General features: G+C 36.4%; 2 protein-coding genes across 3 annotated transcripts; one reads left to right on the forward strand and one right to left on the reverse strand.

Moving 5' to 3' along the window:
• The first annotated feature begins 1,201 nt into the window (after positions 1–1,201).
• LOC132276138 (retinoblastoma-related protein-like) lies at positions 1,202–11,883 on the forward strand. Of its 2 annotated transcripts, none has more exons than XM_059777418.1 (19): positions 1,202–1,483; positions 1,601–1,731; positions 1,910–2,014; positions 2,162–2,304; positions 2,392–2,488; positions 2,628–2,674; positions 4,586–4,784; positions 4,967–5,033; positions 5,140–5,319; positions 5,419–5,612; positions 5,702–6,584; positions 6,798–6,960; positions 7,081–7,153; positions 7,856–8,032; positions 8,124–8,243; positions 8,349–8,493; positions 8,621–8,733; positions 11,247–11,362; positions 11,497–11,883. In XM_059777418.1, exons 2-19 carry the CDS (start codon positions 1,654–1,656, stop codon positions 11,645–11,647), a joined length of 3,051 nt encoding a protein of 1,016 aa, XP_059633401.1. In that variant the 5' UTR covers positions 1,202–1,483; positions 1,601–1,653; the 3' UTR covers positions 11,648–11,883. The 2 variants fall into 2 exon arrangements, with proteins under 2 accessions (XP_059633401.1, XP_059633402.1); XM_059777419.1 differs by having other exon boundaries at positions 1,606–1,731.
• A 2,837-nt stretch (positions 11,884–14,720) lies between these two features.
• LOC132276139 (indole-3-acetic acid-amido synthetase GH3.17-like) lies at positions 14,721–17,861 on the reverse strand. The gene is made up of 4 exons (XM_059777420.1): positions 17,171–17,861; positions 16,940–17,041; positions 15,973–16,829; positions 14,721–15,427 (listed from the first exon to the last, which is right to left on the reverse strand). The coding sequence occupies exons 1-4, from the start codon at positions 17,464–17,466 to the stop codon at positions 14,841–14,843; spliced, it is 1,842 nt and encodes a 613-aa protein (XP_059633403.1). The 5' UTR covers positions 17,467–17,861; the 3' UTR covers positions 14,721–14,840.
• Between the last annotated feature and the right edge of the window lie 2,625 nt (positions 17,862–20,486).

Below are 20,486 nucleotides of genomic sequence, written 5' to 3' on the forward strand. Positions count from 1 at the left end.
ATGTGTGGTTAATTTATGGCTTCATGCAATGCAATGGATGTTCATGTGGCTGAAGGTATTGCTCTTCAATGGCTATAAAGAGAATAAATTTTTGTCCGGTCTCAATAAATACAGCTTAACAAGCAAATAAAAATTTAAATAAAATCGACGCGTCTGTTTACATGTCTAGTTATAATTGATTGGACCATGTAATTCTTGATTATTTAATAATTGTTCAATAAAGAGTGCAGTTTGATAGGGTTTTGCTCAAGAATTGCTCAAGATGATAAGGAAGAAATTGATGTTGCAACAGTTGGCTCCTCGTTCTTTAGTTCACTTAACATTAGGTCAAAATTGAAAATATATATATTTTTTGGCAAGACACTGTTCTTATAAGATATGAACCCTTACATTTCATTTTAGGAGATAGAGAATATATCATTAGGTTACTACCTTTAATATATATATATTATATATATATTGGATGCTTCATTCCTTATTAGTGATTGACATCCATGGCTATGTTATATGGTAGATTATGATTGCCACAAATTAATAATAGTAGTAGTAATTTTAGCAAAATTCGACCTAAACTGAGAGACACAAACCAAATAATAAAAATTGTTGCTATTTTTGGCTTTCTGCCCAAGTCAATAGACACAAACTAAAATGGTTGGATTTACCATCTCAATTCATCCTAAATTAATAGATTTCGGTTTATCACTTCACATAAATAAACTTGAAGTCGAATTAGGTTTAAATGACTAAAACTAAAACATATGCATATGTTTAGGAGGATTGAATAGGCACATTAAATTTAAAATTAGAACTAACCTAGTTGAAAAGTTTCAATTTCAAATTAAAGGTTCCAATTGGATGCTCCAATAACCTAATTGTTTTTAGAAGTACTGTAAAAATTATTTACGCAAATAAAAAGGTTGGAAAGGAGCTAAAAACACAACAGATGTGGCAGCCGAATAAAGACACCAATAGGTGGGCCCGTGGAAAACCTAACTCGCAGAGATACCTTTGGGGAAAGGCATTCTATATCCCTATTCCCTCCTCTAACGGTAATTTCCCGGCATATCTCGTAATTTGGCGGTAAAAGCATCCTCCAAACCCTCCATGATGTGTCACGCCATTATTGGTCTATCTTGTATGTAGTGTCGGCTATTCTATTATGCCATGTCATGATATATGCGCATAATATATTCCATGTTATGTTGTTTTTCCCGCGCTAATCTCACGGAGGATCAGAGAGAGAGAGGAGAGAGAAAGGGGGAAAAGAGCACAGAGAGAGAGAGAGAGGGGAAACAAAGAAAGGGTGTTTTTGTGTGTGTTTATTTTTTTTTCTGATTTGCTTCCTGACTTTAGTTTCGATTCGATCTGAGGAAACTCCCTCTTGATTCGTTGTTGAATTGTTTGGTAAAGCTAGGGTTTTGCTTTGCGGATCTGCGGATCAGAGATTTGAAGAGGTCTCCTAGTCTTGGTTCTGTACTGAATCGTAAGTTCTTTCTTTCTTCCTTTCATTTTAACCTATTTTTATTTTAATCAATTTCTGGTTTAGTTTTGTCATCCCTCCTTTTTTTTTTTTTCCCTTGTTCTAATTGATGCTTAGCAGATCAGCTTAGGGTTTGTGAAAGATTGCTGGCTCTCAGTCCAGCTACTTTCAAAATGGAAGACCTGAAAACGGATAATTCTCATTCCGACAATGGCACTTCTATCGAAGCTCGATTTGAAGATTTTTGCAAGGTCTTTATTTATTTATTTAGTTATTTTTAATTTAAGGTTTTTTCTTTTAAATTCACTAGTGTTTTTTTCCTTCTTTTTCAAATTTTTTTTTTTTTTTTGATAAAGAATTTATTACATGTGTTATTTGGTTTCTAGAACAACTCTCTTATGCTGATTTGATTGTTGCGATTTGTCATAGAATGGACTATCATTAGATGAACAAACTTACACTCAAACCATGAAGCTGTTTAATGAAAGCAAACACCTTTTGTCAACAACTATTTCGGCTATTGGAAATGGCGCTGTAATTACCCTAACTTTGTCAATTTCTTTCTTTGTTTATTTCTTGTTCATTTTTCTTCCTGTGAATTGTTTCTATGTTTTGTTTTGTGGAAATTGAAATAGAAGGTGATTTCTCTGTGTGAGTAACTGAATTTCACTTCTCTATCAGCCAGAGGAAGCAGAACGGTATTGGTTTGCATTCATTTTGTATTCTGCAAAAAGATTAATTCAGATGACTGCAGATAATATGAATCAGGGGATTGATAACAACGGAATTACTTTATGCCAGATATTGAGAGTTGCAAAGTTGAAGTATGTCGGTCTAGTTTTCCTTTCTGTTTTTGGTTTTTGATAAATTTTCTGTCGTGTTTCTGATTAAAATTTCTTTCCCCTTCACAGCATTGTGGACTTCTTCAAAGAACTTCCTCAGTTCATTGACAGGGTTGGTCCAATTTTATGTACCATGTATGGCGCAGACTGGGAAAAGAGACTTGAGGTATAACACTGTGGAGAGTTAAACTTATGTTTCAATATGGTTATGCTGTTATGCCAATGCGTGCCTGCATAGTTTCTACATATGTTTATTCTGTTTGAGCTTCATGATTCTATGCTTATTTTTTCTCCCCTCCAATCAGGCAAAGGAGTTGCAGGCTAATTTTGTGCACCTGAGCCTTTTAAGCAAGTGGGTATTTTTACCTTTTTTTCTCCTGTCTTATTGATGTTTTAATAATGTAATATACAGTTGGTTGATTAATTTAGGTTATAAAAGTTTCTCAATTAGACACGCTGCCACATTTTTTAACTGTGTCTTTTATGTCATATTGCTATTAAAAATGTAAACTGGCGATCTCTCTATTTGCATTTATTTATTGTGAGTAATATACCTAAAGGAATGCTGGTGCAGTGAGTGGCTAATGCTAGTTCAAGCAGTCCCAAAAACCTTTATTATCATTAATAGGTGTGTCAGTGTTTCATGGTACTGAATGTAGTTCTGGTGGTTTTAAAATTGGAAGAAGTGGTGTTAGTGTGAGTGGCATTGCTTGTTGTTGGTGGTGGTGTGATTTGGGGAGTGGTGGAAGAAAACTCTTGTTACTGAATGCACTTATTAATCTGTAAGTTGTAACGTAAGGTTTTAGTGAAGTAGTGCTATATTAGGTTCTATTTGGTGTAGGAGTGTACTTATATCCGATCAGTTATTCTATAAGCAAAAGACATTGTGGAGTAATGTTATTGCTAACAACAAATTTTGATATATTACTTTAACGGTTTAAATTCTTACAAGTCCTGTAATTTTATTATGAGATTTTTGAATTTTTTGGTTAGTAAGAGTTCCAACTGGAAAAGATAATAAGATATAATTGCACTTGTAAAAAGTTAGAGGTGACATCGATTGAAGATAGAATGGGGAAAAAAGGTTTAGCCCTGTTCAAATAAACCTATATTGCACTAGTATGAGAGACTAACTTGATTTAATTTGCGTTGGAAAAAGAACAATTGCAAGGCCATGGAGCTGTGAAAAAATAATAATAATAATTCAAGGATTTAGTGGAAGCTATTGCTTGAAATTGGGCTGAATCGATTGCGTTAGCTGATCCCAACTAGTTAAAATTAATGTTTGTTGAGTTAAGTTGTGTCTTGACCTATGAATTATTATTTTTTTAGTAATTTCCTTCTTTTCTCCAGTCCTGGCTTATGGAAATAGATCGTTTTACACATCAAGTTACCTTCGCATAGCAAAAATGAACAAATAACCAACATCAGATGGCTGTGTAATATTAATTATAATCGCTTTTGTGGAGGCCACATCTGTCTTATTCTGACCCTGTGGCCCCTTAGTGGATATGCCAAGGGGGATGTACGGTGTACCTAGGTGCTCATATGAAATTCTGAAACTTTTTTGATGTGAACTTGTCTAATGACACCAGCATCATCTCTAGACAGTTTGAATTGGACGCTGGAGTTGGTTGGAGATGACTTGTGCTTTCAGTTGGGCCTGGAGTTACATAAACCCTGTCATGAATAAATGCCAATTGGTTAAACATCATACTTAACCATATCTTTTGTTGGGACCCGAACCATGGTCAACCTTTCAGTGTAGAGTGTTTGCCAAATAAAATTTGAAAGCTATCAAATTTATTGATTTAATTCTTCTCAAAAGGCCTTCTACAGTTATTTGGTGTTGGCTACCAGAACATTTTTCTTTTCCATGTCATGCAATATTGTCACACCTTCTCAATATGATCCATCACAAATCTTTTATTAGATGAAGCAAAATTCTGACGATGTAATTGCGTCAGTGAAACAAACCAGGTACATTGTAGCCATTGGTTGTGAAATAATTACATTTTCTTTAATTGAACATGGGAATTTATGTAGTAGCTTCTTTTAAATGGATTTTGCATATAGTTTAGACCGTTGATCATGATGCATGATACATTTAAAATGAATTTGTCACATCAGGTTTTCAATTCATGCCTATAAAAAATGTGTTACTGCATGGAAAAGCTTCATTTTATGGTATGCGGTTTTTCTTTTTCTATTTGATGGATGTGTACATTAATAGTGTTAAACTATGTTGATTGCATGACACAAGGTACTACAAACGTGCATACCTGGAATTCTTCTTGACAAGTGATGTAAATGTTGACAAGCAGTCAGCTGTTACGGATGCCACAGGCTACGTGTCGGACTACCATCGATTTGGGTGGTTGCTGTTTCTAGCACTCCGTATCCATGCATTTAGTCGCTTTGAAGCCCTAGTGACTTGCACTCATGGTTTGGTTGCTATATTGGTCAGTTACACTTCTAGATATATCAGCTGTGTTAGTTTTGTAGTTATGATTTGTTGTTTGTTACTAAAGGAAAAATAAATAAATAAATAAAACTTAGTTTTATGTGTTTCCTTTGAGTATTTACAAAAGGATATTTAATAAGATAAATGTTCTTTGCTAATGCCTAATGAAATTTTTGACAGGCTATCTTGATTATTCACGTTCCAATTCGCTCAAGGAATTTCTGTATTGATGACTCGCCATGGTTTGGTAACTTTTTTTTTTTTTTTTTTTTTTCTAAATTTTTTTCCCTGGGGTTGGATTGGGAGTTCTATGTTTGCATTTCTTAATGTGCCAAGTGCTGACTCCTTTGCAGTTAAGAATGGCAGCAAAGGTGTGGACCTGGTTGCATCACTTTGCAAAAAACATGAGACGTCAGAAGATGAGTTGAGGAAAACAATGGAAAAGGCCAATAATTTAATAGCAGATATTTTGAAAAAAAAACCACGTTCAGCTTCAGAATGTAGAACAGAAAACCTAGACAATATCGATACAGGTTGGTTATCCAATTTTAGTTACTGGATTTTTGTTATTGAATCAATCATACCTTTTAGTTTGTGCTTCTTTACTGGAATTCTTATTCTCTTTAATGCAGATGGTTTGATCTATTTTGAAGATCTAATGGAGGAATCATCTTTGTCTTCCAGTTTAGAAATTTTAGAAAAGGATTATGTTGATGCATTTTGTAGTAATGGTGAACTGGATGAGAGGGTGTTTCTCAATGAGGAGGACAGCCTGCTTGGTTCTGAGAGCTTGTCTGGGGGTGCTATGAATGTCAACGGGGAGAAGGTATGTTTTCGTTGATGGATGCAATTCAACAAAACTCACATACTAATGCAATTGACTAAATTATTTGTGGCTGTTTCTGTTCTGTGTAGCGGAAAATTGACTCAATAGCGTCTCCAGCAAAGACAATCACAAGTCCACTTTCCCCGTACCGCTCTCCATCTGCATCTCATGCAAATGGTATTCTTCCTGGTAGTAGTTCAAAGATGGCAGCTACTCCTGTAAGCACAGCAATGACAACTGCAAAGTGGCTTCGGACAGTAATTTCACCACTTCCATCAAAACCCTCATCTGAACTGGAGCGATTCCTGTCATCATGTGATAGGGATTTAACTACTGATGTGATACGCAGGGCTCGTGTAATATTAGAAGCAATATTTCCTAACAGTGGTCTGGGAAAGCGTTGTGTCCCTGGAAGCTTGCAATTTACAAACCTGATGGACAACATATGGGCTGAACAACGAAGATCGGAAGCACTCAAGTTATATTATAAGGTTTTGCAAGCAATGTGTACAGCAGAGGCCCAGATCTTTCATGCAAGCAATTTGACCTCATTATTAACCAATGAGAGATTTCATAGATGTATGCTTGCCTGTTCAGCAGAACTAGTTCTTGCGACACATAAGACAGTAACGATGCTATTTCCTGCAGTGTTGGAGAGAACTGGAATTACAGCTTTTGATCTTAGCAAGGTGATAGAGAGTTTCATTAGACATGAGGATTCTCTTCCAAGAGAATTGAGGCGACATCTTAACTCGTTGGAAGAGCGACTTTTGGAGAGCATGGTATGGGAAAAGGGCTCTTCAATGTACAATTCCTTGATGGTGGCAAGACCGGCCCTTGCCACAGAAATAAACTGTCTTGGGTTGTTGGCGGAACCTATGCCATCTTTGGATGCAATTGCCATGCATATGAACATTTCTTGTGGAGGCTTACCTCCTGTGCCATCGTTACAGAAACATGAAACTTTACCTGGTAAAAATTTAAATAGTCTTTACATGGCGTTCTTATTCTTTATTGGTTCTTAGTTGCATAAACATAAAGTAAAGAAATTTTTTTTTTACTTGGACACAAATCATGAAGTAGCCCATGACATGATAATGTAAAACACAGGATTCACGACTTCTGTTGTTTCTTTTTGATGAAGTAGCTGGATTTTTATAAACTTGTTAAATTGACATTAACCAGGTCAGAATGGAGATATTCGGTCACCAAAGAGACTGTGTACCGAACATCGAAGTGTGCTGGTTGAGCGAAATTCGTTTACATCGCCAGTGAAGGATCGGCTTCTGACCTTCAATAATCTCAAATCAAAACTACCACCGCCTGCTTTGCAGTCTGCATTTGCCAGGTATTGTTCGTAATAACTCTGGGAGGCATGAGATTACAAATCTAATTTATTTTCAGCATGTTAGTGGTTTTCTTTCATTTCACTCTAATTTGCATTTCGCAATTTGATAATTATCTGCAGTCCAACAAGGCCAAATCCAGGAGGTGGAGGGGAAACATGTGCAGAAACTGCAGTCAGCATATTCTTTAGCAAGGTATTGTTTTTCACTTCGAATGTTCTAATGGTAACTTCCACCATTTCAGTGATACAATAACTTTCAAGATTCTTTCAGATAGACGTACTATGTGCATGTGAGGTCGAAGCAGGCTTCTTTTCCATTTTCTTTTATTTGTTTTATCTTTTGCAATCCTTTGTCTCTTCCACTTTCTCACAGTGTGCAGAGGGAGTGGCGTTTGTTGGGGCACACGACACTTAACATTTATTGTTTGGATGACATTGTTCCAGAAGATAAACATTTGTAGTTCAAACTGTTACAGCTTATTCTTAGCTCTTCACTTTGAGGTTTCCATTGCAATTTAAGGTGGATGTGCCATATACTGCATATGAGACCAATTAAATGTACACTGGTTTTATAGTTATCTTAAAAGGTAGCAAGGTGCGGATAGCCTCTGGTCTCAACAATTTGTTGTGATGAAAAATTTGCTACATTGGCCTGACTTTCTATTTTGATCATATCATGATCTTTAACAGGAATTAGTTTTCTTACTGTACATTGCCTATTAATTTTCAAATGGGATAAAGGCAGGATGACTTATAAAAAATAAAATAAAATATAAAAAAAAAAAAAAAATTGGGATAAAGGCAGGATGATGACGACGATGATGACATTCCCTATCAATTTCTATTATTTTCTCTTTTCTAAATTAACACATTGCAAACTCCTTGTGTTACCTAGATTGCAAAGCTAGCTGCTGTCAGAATCAATGGTATGGTTGAAAGGATGCAACTTTCTCAGCAGACAAGGGAGAGCGTTTACTGTCTTTTTCAGCAAATTCTTGGTCAACGAACAACTCTGTTCTTTAACCATCATATTGATCAGATCATCCTCTGTTGTTTTTATGGAGTTGCAAAGGTTTGCTGCTAGAACATGACACATAAAATCCTTCAGCCTACTGCCTGGTTTTTCTCTTTAACTCCTGCTCTTCTCATGTATTGTCGTACAGATTTCTCAACTAAACCTTACATTTCGAGAAATTATTTACAACTATAGAAAGCAACCGCAATGTAAACCTCAAGTGTTTCGTAGTGTGTTTGTTGATTGGTCATCAACACGGCGTCATGGTGTATGTTACTCAATATCTTCCGTTTTGGTCCTTATATATACATATACATATATATATGTATATATTTTAAGGAAATCCTAATCTTTCAAATGGTTCTGAAAACAGAAAACGGGCCAGGAGCATGTAGATATAATTACGTTTTACAATGAAATCTTTATTCCTGCTGTTAAGCCACTGTTGATGGACCTTGCTCCTTCTGGAACTGCTCAAAAACCTAACCGGATTCCCGAAGCTAACAGTAATACTGATGGTATGCCCATTGATTTCATTTTATCTGTAATTCTCATTCTTTTTCTTTGATTTCCTCTTCAAGCACTTCTCTTGTGAGCCATGGCTTGATGCAATCTTCTTTTCTTTTCTTTTTCTTGGCCAATTAGGTCAATGCCCTGGATCACCTAGGATATCTCCATTTCCAGCTCTTCCTGATATGTCCCCAAAAAAAGTGTCTGCGGCACATAACGTATATGTTTCTCCATTGCGGTCATCAAAGGTATTTGTTTATTTCTCTTCCTTATTCCTTTGAAATTGACTTCTATTATGTTTTTTTCTTTATTTGCGATTTTGGCCTTATATATGCAGATCTAGCAAAATCTTTAGCTGTCTCTGTAATTTTCATGTCTTTCATGTCTCATATTAATATTCATTTGGAGAAACCGGGAGATGTTCCCTCTAAAATTTTGCCAAGTGCAGTGTAAAAATTTTCAAATTTTATCTTTTGCTGGATGTGTAATTATTACACTTCCTGTTGGATAAGCTATTTTGATTTCTTAGCATGCACTTGTTTTGCTTCTAATTTCAATTGTAAAAGCATGTGTTCAATTCAGTATCTAACTTTTGTCCTTGGTTAGATACTTCAAGTAATTCTCTATAACATGGACAATGCTTAGTTCATCTACTTGAAGTTGTTATGTGGATCCTGTTTCATTTGCCTGGTTTTCCATTACAAAAGATAATACCATCTGCCGATGAAACTGGGTTCTTCTATGTCAATCTCAATATCATGCTTGATTCTGCGTCTTTACTTTTATTAGTTAATACTTCTTTCGATAGGTTGTACTACTCAAACTTTGAAGCGCCTCGTCCATACCTGAACCTAAAGTTTAGTTAACCAGAACCCATTTCATTAGGTCAGCTTGGTTTTATGTTCTCCTCTTCCTAATTCTGTGGTATTCTAGACGTTTTGTCATCATAGCACCTTGATCTCTTAATAGTTATTATATTAGGTACTTCACTTAAAATTGGTTTAATTTCATGAGTAGTGGCTCCTCACGACTTATCAAAGAATCAGTCCAGTTCCAGATATCATTTTTCTTTTTCCTTGTGTCTGTCACTCACCCTAGTATCTTAAGAAAAAATTTCAAGGTTAATCCTTGAGGGTTGAGTTCAAAAAAATTGACCTGATGCTCAATCTCATGGGTTGCCTCTTTGATATCAAATTGGGACTGTCTACACCATGCACTTCAATTACCAACCAAAAATAAGGTTGTCATCTAGTAATAAAACCTTAAAAATCATCTTTTCTTTGCTTTTTAGTTGGTTTACAACTGGTTTGTTGCCTATTATTTTGCATATCTTTAGAATTTTCTAAATCGTCGGTTCTATTATTAGATCCACATGAGGTTTTCTAGTTGAATGCTGAATGGATTTGGATAAATTGGGCCTATAATATTTTCTAGTTACTTTGCTCTTCGCAGTTCCTTGCCATAAATTTAGTCCATGATTTTTCTGGTTAAGCCTCTTGTACCCAACAATCATGGAGAACCTGAAAATTTATTGATTCCTGGGATTATAAAAAACTAATTTTTCTTGTTGACTTCCATTTACAAAATCCTTCATCGGACACAGACTAAAAAAATTAGATACTTAAAAATTTCATTGCAAGGCAGATTCCAGACAGTGACAAGGTGGTTCTGAGAGGTGTCATCGGACACAGACTATTATTGACCCTAAATTAGCCTGAGAAATTCAACTAAAGTTTGTTCAGAATTATTGGAGTTGCAGACATACGAGTCGTTTCAATTAAAAACTGTAAATAAACAAATGGTGCTCAGGTGCTGGAAATTAAAGGGCAATATCCAAGCTTTGGATGTATGGGAGCCATTTTGCATTGTTGGCGGGTAATGCCTCCTGGAGTTGGCCTCTCAGGCCTTTTTGGCTTCCATGCTGTAGTATCTTTTTAAATGCAATTCTATCTAACCTATGCCAATAAAGAAAAGGTCATAGGAATATCCAATATGTACCCTTCAACCGCATCAGATACTCAAGGAACCCTCAATTACTAGAGATCAATAATGTAGTAATTAAAAATAATTAGATGGTTGACTACACTAGATAGTTTTTATCAATATCATTAGTTTCTACCATGAAGCCAAGTTTGTTTCTCTAAGTATTGTTACTGTTCAACATCATTGTTAAAAGGGATGTTACCTAGTTCTTCTGGGTGGGAGGTAGGACTCGAGATTGACCTAACCTTGATAATTCGTTGCTATTAAATTAAAATAGAAGGTTGTATGTTAGCAAAACCACAAGTTGGTCTGTAGTACACTGAAGTGTGAGGACATTTTCTCTTTTAGTTTCACTGCTTTAGACTGGTATCCAGCTCTTCTGTTGTCTCCCATTCATTGCTGGGCTACTTTATTTAAAGTGTTTTAGATGCTGATTTTTGCCACTAATTGGTCTTGCATACGTTATTCTTTCATTTATGAAAACCATATTGATTCTAGTGCCCGTCTCGCTTGTCCCAATATGTATGTTGGCAACAGATGATGTTGGTGATTATGAATTCAGAAACTAAAGCACATCAAAACTAGGAATTTATTTGCTTATGAAACTTTTTGAAGAGACTTTTGTCTCCATTGAACTAGTTAATTGGTTCATATTTTAGCTTTGATCTTTAATTATGTCTACAGATGGTGAAAGATTTTAAATTTTGGTAGAGACGTTTGCCACTGATGAACTAATTATTTTGCTTATAGTTTCTAACTATGATCTTTATGTCTACAGAAGGATGCTTTAATTTCACATAGCTCTAGAAGCTACTATGCTTGTGTAGGAGAGAGCACGCATGCTTATCAGAGCCCTTCAAAAGACCTGACTGCCATTAATAACCGCTTGAATGGGTACATATAATTGATCTTGACCATCCTTGTGAAATTTAGGTGGTTCAGTATTAGTTTAGGTGAACTTGATGTTGACCATCTCGTCATTTTGCTCGTTCGGTACTGTTAATACTCTTGTTTTCTTCCATTTGCAGGACACGGAAGCTCAGAGGCACACTCAACTTCGACGATGTTGATGTTGGATTGGTTAGTGACTCGTTGGTGGCCAATAGTCTGTACCTTCAAAATGGAAGTTGTGCCTCCTCATCAGGTGCACCGTTGAAATCTGAGCAACCTGACTCCTAACTTATGATCAGTACTTTCTGTGTCTGTAAATCCTAGTTATCCTTGTTTAATTTTATTTTTGTTCCATATTTTATTCTACGTTTGAAGTCTATGACACGGGTATGTATGAGCGGTGGGTTATTGTAGAATAGCCGCCACTACCCCCCACAGGTGCTATTTACCGTTTGTCCTGCTCTTCAAAAATGTAACCTTTTTCTAATTAAATAATAAAGCCTTTTCTTCTTCTTTTTCTTTTCTCCCTGTAGTTGGGATTATTGTTAATCTTTGGTCTACTTTCTTCTCAGCTCCCACTCTCCATGGGCAGAACATATATGGGACTCGTGGCCTCTCCAATATTTTAATAAACCTCATATATGTAGATCTCTTTATAAATAATATAAGTTCTAGAAAATTAAGAAAATATTGACTCCCCAAAATTAAAGAACTCAATCTGAACTCAATCATAACATAGCTCATTTCACTGACACTATTTCTTACGAAAATTGCGAACAAAGTTACATCCCAAGGTCCGTAAATACACACGTCATTGATGGTTGTTATTGTGTTTGTGTTGCACCCATTCTTTACTCTACGATTTAGTGAATCTTTCACCGTAACTCTGAAAAAATATATGTTGTATTTCATCCTACCACTTTTTTAAGTGGGTGTGATGGCGCTGTGTGCTCTCTCCCAATCCGTACAATAATAATTGACAAATCCCTAAAATCATGGGGCTTGAGGCTCTACTCTAACAGAAAGTCCTGTTCTCAATGTTAAAAATTGCGACCCAGTCCAATGGTTCGGATCACTCTTGTTTGGAATCAAATTGGTTATGTAAGGTCAGGTCAGCCTGGACATGTCTCCGGGACTTCCCGGATTGGAAAAACATGGATGACCCACCATGCAGTTCTTTCACTGTCACTGCCACTACTATAACATATACATATATAATGTATGTGTGCGCATATCTTAAATATGGTTCTCTAGGTTCACTACCTTATCCCAATTAATCCACAGCGAGAGGGAGAGAGAGAGAGAGAGAGAGAAGGAGAAAGAGACAGAGAGGGGTATGTAACGTCTCAGTCACATTCTATTTTGCATGCTACTGTGTGAAGTGTGTGTGGGGGTGTATGGCTCTGAAAAGGACTCGCAACCCTGTGGGGGGTGTGAGTTAAAGACAGCTACAGTCTACAGAGCTTGTCTTTTCTCGAAAAAGTCTCCATCATTGGTTCAACACACACGTGTGCGTGGTCTTTATACCCCCTTAACTAACTCCCCAGTTAGGCCAATGCTGCCAAATGCCAACCACAATCAAATCAAATATACATTTGGGGTCACATACAACCCCCATGCGCCATCTTACCTGTATTTTTCTCATCAACTTTGGGACATCGATTGGAACACTTTACTCTACATTTGAATTGATGATGAAAAAGTAGTTCCTTTCTTGAGTTGAGAAGTCCAATCACAATATATAGGCCACATGAGAGGGATGAGACTTTTAATGAATGCTGAAAGAAAAAGTGAATGTACATGCATACATACATAGATAAGGTGGCCTAATTTTTTTTTTCTCCACTTATATTTTATCCATTCTATATGGTGAAATGTACAAGTCCTTGTGGTAATTGGATTTGTCCCTTTTGTGTGTGTATGTGATGTCTTTCAAGCACGGTGTGTTAGAGCTGGATATACATTGCTTGACCCATTCTTTTCCTGCTTAAAATGTTAGATGAGATTAACACGGCATATTTGTAAACCTTGCATAGAAATGACTTACTGTTTGCTTTCTTTGATCATCAAGAATGAGATGGTGCTTTTAGAGTATTTGTACCGCTGAAAATTAACATCAATGTAAGAAGAAAATTAACATCAATGTAAGAAGATAACAAATGTAGGAAAATTATGGCCTTCTATGAGCTACAAAAAAAAAAAAAAAAAAAAGTGTGAGAAGGAAGAGAAGAAATGGTTGTGGAGCCAGTAATGTATTTGCTGTACATGCAATGTAGTAATGAGGAGATGAGAGGAGGGGTCCAACCTCTGTAATTGAGGTAGAGCTGGTGGTGTTTAAGGCCACATGTTTCACATAAATGCTATAGACAAAGCCAAAAGGCCCTGCTTATACACACTTCTTTCCCCCCCTGCATGAACAGTTCCTATTGTCTCCTTGGGTTGCTCTCATTGTCTCCTTGTTATGGTCAAATTCCTATTATCGTGGCTTTATGTTAGCCTCTGCCTCTATCACTGTAATATGGCTCCCCCCTCCTACCTTGAAGACAAAAAAATAGCCTACCTATTAGATGACTCATCCTTCCAAAAGTTTAAGTTATTAAAGGATGCTTCCAACTACATCTATCCCGTTCCAATAAACGTGAGGATCGGTTTATTTGCAGCCCTACTTGATTGAGTGCCTTTGAGTCTCAAGCCTACTACTGTTCCAACAGCATACTTTAATAATGTTTTGCAGTTAATGCATGAGAGTTTCATACATGGTCTTACTAATTCAATCACTTGTTGACCATTCTATTCCCAAGCTTTGAATTAACTGGTCTTCTTCTTTGTGACATAGTCATAGTATCTAATTTGATGCTTGATTATATATCCTGTTGCCCATTGGTAGTCTAAAATCATCATAGCATCCAATTTTTTCCCTTTTCCTTTATCTTGGATCTACTTTTTTCATCTGCCTCGAGCCATTTCACATGGGCTAGCTCAGTGCACGAGGCTCCTGCAGTTACGGGAGCTAGGGAGGGTTAGATGTACGCAACCTTATCTCCGCAAGCAGATAGAATGTTTCCTATTTCGAACCCGTAGCTGATGAAGCAGAGCTGAACCTCTTTATTTCCCATTTTTCTAACAGGTTTTACCATTGAGAAACCTAGTTGTTTTAGGATAAACCAATCCCCATCAAGGAAATCTTGTCCTAAGTTTGGAAACATCATCATCTTGCACTTGCACAAGCAGATACAGATAAATGACTAGCACTCTAGTTTCATACAAATCAAGCATACAAGTACAGGCTCTAAAAAACACACAACAAAGAAGTAAGAAAGAGCTTTTACAAATTAGATTCTAAATTGACTACTGGCACCAACTGAAATCAACCCTGAAAACATCAACACATGCCAGACTCCAGCAAGGAACATAGGAAGCCGTTTTTCCTGTCAAATACAGTAATTTTTTTTTTTTTTTGTTTTTGTTTTTGTTTTTTTTCTTACTTTTTCCCAATTTTGAAGGGCTCCCATAAAGGATCTTTTTTACTGAAAAACCTTCCCACTACCCTTGACTCCAATATCTCAAAAGCTTCCTCAGACTTAATGCACCTTGATGTCTTGTACTGATTTACAGACGACCCCTGAGCGACGCAAAAATCCATGAGCACATCAAACGTGCCGTGCTTCACAATCCTGATCTCCAAAGGACCTATTGATTTGTCCTTCCTCCTGCACCTCCTATACACCGAGTCCAGGGACTCTTCCACCGCGGAGCAGCATTGCTCCATTATGATGGGGTCAAGTTCTGGGCGATCACTGTTTCCTCTCACTCTGAGCTCCCAAAACAGTACATAATGCCCCGGCATTGATGACGTGTCAGCATAGCTAGTGTAGTCTGTTAGAAGGAAGCCAAGCGGTTCTATGACGAGCTTTGCTTGTGCTACGGCCTTTAACAGGTCTTCTTCGTTGGTTTTGTCCATGTCGATACTCAAAACCACATTTCTACGCTGCACAAACCGGAATTGAGGAGCGTTGTTGTGAAAACTTGTCACCATGAGAATATCCCCAACTCTGTATCTATATAGGCCTGAGAAAATAACAGAGAGTTAGAAGGGCATAAAATTAAGGTTACTACTATTTTCAGTCTTTGAGAATGGAGGAACTAATTTTCCATCTCAAATTAATTTATCATTTTGGCTTTGCGACTGACTGTTCACAGGGAAATTCATTCGAGTCAAATGTACATTTTTATGATTTAGACTGGTGGGTAGATTCTTTTGTTCCATAAAGCATGTGTAACAACTGGTAGACAAGCTTGTGAGCTGTGTGTTATTAACTATCATACCAGCATGGTCAAATAGGAATTTCCTTTTAGTCAGACAAAAATGGAAATTTCAATCCCAGGGAGTGAGACACTGGTTATAGATCTAGAATCCAGAAAACCCCGTCTTTAAAACGATAAACTAAAGAAAAAGGCGATATGAGGAGGGAAGAAGAAGAAGAAGAAGAAGAATGTAAAGAAATTACATAGTGAGTCAGGCTACTAAAAAGAACTGTAAACTGTGAATTCTGTTCTATCCATGTTTGGGATAGGCCCTTTATGGACAGGATCTGGAGATTAAAAAGGCTTACCAGTAAAAGTTGTAACGACAAGTTCATAGAAGTTCCCGAGCTTCACATCTACAAGATCAACAGCTTCACTTTCGACCTCTTCCTCTTCAGTTCCTATGCAAATTGAATCCGAAATGCAATTGCATCCGCCCTCATGAGGCACTCCATCGTGGTTTTCTTCCATAGGGAGGAATTCGAAGTAGGCCATATTTGGGAGGAGAGTATAGGAGACGTCAGAAGGCTTGCTTAGTGGTTCCAGATTGATCCCAAAGTAGCATTCAGATGAAGCATACATTGTCGAAACTAAAGGGAGTCCACCACTGTAAAATTCAAGGGTTGGGATATACTGTGCCATGGACCCTGTAACTATAACTTCAATATACTTTGTTCTAGGCCAAAGCCTCTTAATTATCCCTTCCCATGACTTCCCACAACACTCGAGCTCAATCAAATCGGCTAAACCAGAATTCGGTTTGCTGAGGATTAAAGACACAGCATTTCTGCAACCGGGGTCAGTGATCCAATCACTGACATGACCATTTCTTATGTTGGAACACATCTCTTCCCAGTAATCCTCCAAGAATTTGATGGCCCGGAGGAAAGCAGATGCAAAAACTGCACCAACCCTCAAAACCTCGTGGCGCTGTACTAGACCACAAAGTAACTGGCAGTACATGCTCTGCTTGCTATCTGAACACAAGATGGTCTCATCCGGGCTTGTGTAAACATTGAAGCGGTTGAAAGGCCGGTTTTTGAAGTTACTGCTTGTGTAGTAGCTGGTTAGGACAGGCCTTGCCATCAAACCAGATGGTGTATGGATTTCTGGCTTGATGAACAGAAGGTACATTCCTTTTCCTTGGTCCAGCCCATCTACATACCTGTATTAGAACAAGTAATTAAACTGTTTAGAAAGCTTAATTCTACTGTTACATTCAGTTTTAAAACTGTACAGAAATTTTGAAGAACAAAAAGGAGAGAAGCTTCTTACTTGTTCATCACAGGTACAAGGAGGTTATAAAAGAATGTTTTTCTGTCCAAGTCTTCAGCAGTTGAAGGCATCATCTTCGGCAGCCCTCCTGACGTACCAGAGCTGCATTCAAGGAATCAAGTAATGACACAAGAAAGACGGTAACTGTTTTTTTTTTTTTTTTTTTTTTTCTCTAATTTCTCTCTTTTTTTAGAAAAAATTGCAGTAGCAATATATAAATCACTTCCTTACCTTGTGAGGAGCTCGGTGATGGGTTGAGACGATATTATCTCTGACGGCTCACCAAGGGCGATTCGCTCAATATAGGGTTTGACATCTTCATAATTCACAATGGGGACTTTTTTCTTGAAAGTTTCCTTGTCCAAGCTGCTGCCATGATCAAGAAAGGTCCCGAGATATTCGGTTTTTGCATTTTGTTTTAGTATCTCCTCCAATACCTTCTCTTGTACTTGCTTGGCATTTCTGGTCAAGTCCTCCAAAAGCTTTGTACCAGCTTCATTGTCAGTTGGATCACAGTTTAGCAGCATACTTGGCAATACAAGTCAACTTTAAAAATCTAAGTTCTATATAGGATCTTTTAGTACCTGCACAACTTCTCATCAACTACTATTTAACATAAACCTATCTACACACACACACACACACACACACACATACACACACACACAGAGGAAAGACTAATGAAGCTTGGGATTCTATGATCAGAGAGTTATGCATTAGAGCTAAACCAACCCTTTCTTTCTTCAAGACTGAGAATTACAAGGCAGCCTTGTTAGCCAAATCAAAAAGCAAGAAGAATATGGTTAGAGGAACAGAAGGAAGCTAGAGAACCTACTATAGTAACTCTCACAGGCAATTCCTCATATTTAAAAGCCTCTCCCCCTCTGTGTGTGTGTGTGTGAGAGAGAGAGAGAGAAAAAGAAATGATTAAATAACAGATTTTGGCATTGCTGTAAAGGAAATGTAAGGGAAGTAGAGACTATGGAGGTCCTACACACGTGGCATTGTCCTATAAGTCTTGATTGGATGCAGCTATCATTGGTGGAAGCTACCCCACAAGTTCCCAATTTTCCAATCTGCCTCTTGTAGCTTGGATATATATATATATATATATATATATGAATAAAAAACCAAGCTTTGTAGAGCGAACTTCAAACCCAATAATAAGAATAGATTATTAAGTCCAACACGGAGTCATTTAATATCTTCTGTCGTGTCCTATTTTGTTACACTGTTTGTGAAATTTTACATCGCTTACAATTACATTATATCGTAATTTTCGTGTTTTGTATAATTTCCGTGTTTTATACTTAGTCACGACATTATTGATGTAATAAAATATAAGTACTTTGCACAAGCGATTTAGATTCAAGTCAAGTCTGATATAAATGCCAGAATTAAGTTTAAGTCTCCATGAACAGTCACAAGATTGGATTGATTGAATGCAATAAAATGATATTATAAGAATAAAGTTGAAGCAAGAGAATAAGACATTAATGTTAGTATCAAATTGGGCATCAATCATGGAGAAGTTGGCTTTACAGCTTGCTTGCTGTGCATGAAGAGCTTGTAACATGAAACATCATTTCATCAAGAGGCTGGGCTCTCTTACTCACACACTGACACACACACACACACACACACACATACATATATGTGTGTGTGTGTGTGTGTGTCTATTTATAGATTAGTCATAGTTTGCTAGTTTTAGTATAGATTTTTAAAAAAGAAGTCACTTGTAAAACTGGTTAAGTTAGGCAGACAGTCTTTACTAAATCCAAGCTATCAAAAGAGAGTCTGAAAATGTGGTTTGGAAGTTTCCCAAAGGCACCAAGCATGCGCTAAGAGTCTAAGACCCACACATATAGAGACTTGTGTGGCTCTAAGAAATTGAAAATCTTACATAATAATCACTTAGTATTTGAGCTCTCAATTCAATGTCCAATTTCAAATCTATTAAAACTAATACTTGAAAGCTACTACATTATTAAATTTCATTAAATTTAAACTGTTGACCATATATGATTATCTTTAAAAAATGCTGTGATCTGGTCACAATCTAGTACTTCACGGGTTCCACTAATCTTACCTTCATCAAGTGAGAATATCCATTTTTAAGCAAGACAAATTAGTCATTAGTACATTTATAATATATGGATGTAATATTTGGAATGGACATTACTACAAATCTCATATGAGTACAATTTCAGCGACTTTTCACATCAAAAATTAATTTAATTTGTAGTACAAACAACAATCCAAATTGAAATGTATCCTACAAATCAACCACGTCATTAGAGTTTGAATTATAATTAATAAAAAATACAATATTTGTGACCTATAGAAAACCTCAACATTTTTTCCATTGGGAAGACACTTTGGGGACTAATGCTTAGTGTGACTCCGGTTTAAGAACTGATTCTGATACTAATTATAAAAGATCAAACGTTTGTCTGCTGACAGAAAAGTTTAATCTATCGGGTAATGTTGCATACCTGCCCATATATACTCAACACTCTCCCCAGCCCGATCCGACTAGGAACAAGAACCTCAAACACTTAACCTCCACTCTCTAGGCAGGCATAGACCCATGAAGGGCCCAGTGGGGTAGTCACCCCACTGAATTTTTTTTATTTACAAAATTACCTATAAATATTGTGAAAATTTTAAAAATATTCCCATTTTATTGTTGCCCTCACTCAATTTTTAATGATACCCTACCATGTACTATTGTTGTTCCCCTCTCATACATCTTTCCGGGTCGTCATTGCCTCCAGGTAATTTTGTTGAATTTAAGGGAGATAAAAAAAAAGAGAGAGACTATTTTAAGTAAAACACTAAACAAATTAATCATCACAAATCCATGCTTTGCAACAAAACATCCATTTAAAAACTTAAATCTCAGTCTAACACCTTCTTTCAAAACCTAGCATACAAATATGAGTCTTTTACCATGAAGCTTTTAGCAACAGAAAAAAACACTCGATGTTGAAGGAAATTTAGATGCACACGCAATTTGAGACATGCACTTGATGTTCAAGGAAATACCATTATCATCAATTTACAAGTTTCGAAACTATTTCTTGGAATAATAACAAACTCAAACAAAAAGTAAAAATCAAAGGCAGAAGAATCTTTCTACAGTATGCCACTGTAATCATTATAAAGCCAATGAAACTTAACAGTGTGCCACTGTATATCATCATAAAATGTCAATATATTAATATAAATAATAAGCTTAATGGTCCAATTAACAAGTATATTTAATTAGAGCTTAATAATCTTACCCGCCATTTTTGTTCGCTAAATAATTCACCTGACATGCTTATTAGAGTAATTAACAAAATTTATCAATGGGTTTATTGATTAAAGTTGTGCACAATAATCAATAAGAGAGACATGCACATGCATAACCAGTTTTTAAGCAGTACTGTGGCAACATCTTTATCCTACAATATTTCAGAATGATATAAAATAATAATATATGTTTTGTTTATATATAAGTATTATGTATATATATTATTTATATATTGTCAGTTTTCCTTCA

This window comes from Cornus florida, unplaced genomic scaffold, assembly GCF_030987335.1.
Source record: "Cornus florida cultivar Cherokee Brave unplaced genomic scaffold, ASM3098733v1 CherokeeBrave_3.0.0_Hap2_Chr10, whole genome shotgun sequence".
Taxonomy (NCBI): domain Eukaryota; kingdom Viridiplantae; phylum Streptophyta; class Magnoliopsida; order Cornales; family Cornaceae; genus Cornus; species Cornus florida.

What these genes read in the sequence shown, in the direction of transcription:
- LOC132276138 (XM_059777418.1), top strand. Translation starts at nt 1,654, where the DNA reads ATGGAAGACCTGAAAACGGATAATTCTCATTCCGACAATGGCACTTCT. An exon ending in TGATGACTCGCCATGGTTTG is followed by an intron (nt 5,034 to 5,139) that starts GTAACTTTTTTT and finishes ACTCCTTTGCAG; the next exon opens with TTAAGAATGGCAGCAAAGGT. An exon ending in AGCTAACAGTAATACTGATG is followed by an intron (nt 8,494 to 8,620) that starts GTATGCCCATTG and finishes TTGGCCAATTAG; the next exon opens with GTCAATGCCCTGGATCACCT.
- LOC132276139 (XM_059777420.1), bottom strand. Translation starts at nt 17,466, where the DNA reads ATGCTGCTAAACTGTGATCCAACTGACAATGAAGCTGGTACAAAGCTT. An exon ending in CTTGTACCTGTGATGAACAA is followed by an intron (nt 16,830 to 16,939) that starts GTAAGAAGCTTC and finishes GTTCTAATACAG; the next exon opens with GTATGTAGATGGGCTGGACC. An exon ending in TGTCGTTACAACTTTTACTG is followed by an intron (nt 15,428 to 15,972) that starts GTAAGCCTTTTT and finishes TTATTTTCTCAG; the next exon opens with GCCTATATAGATACAGAGTT.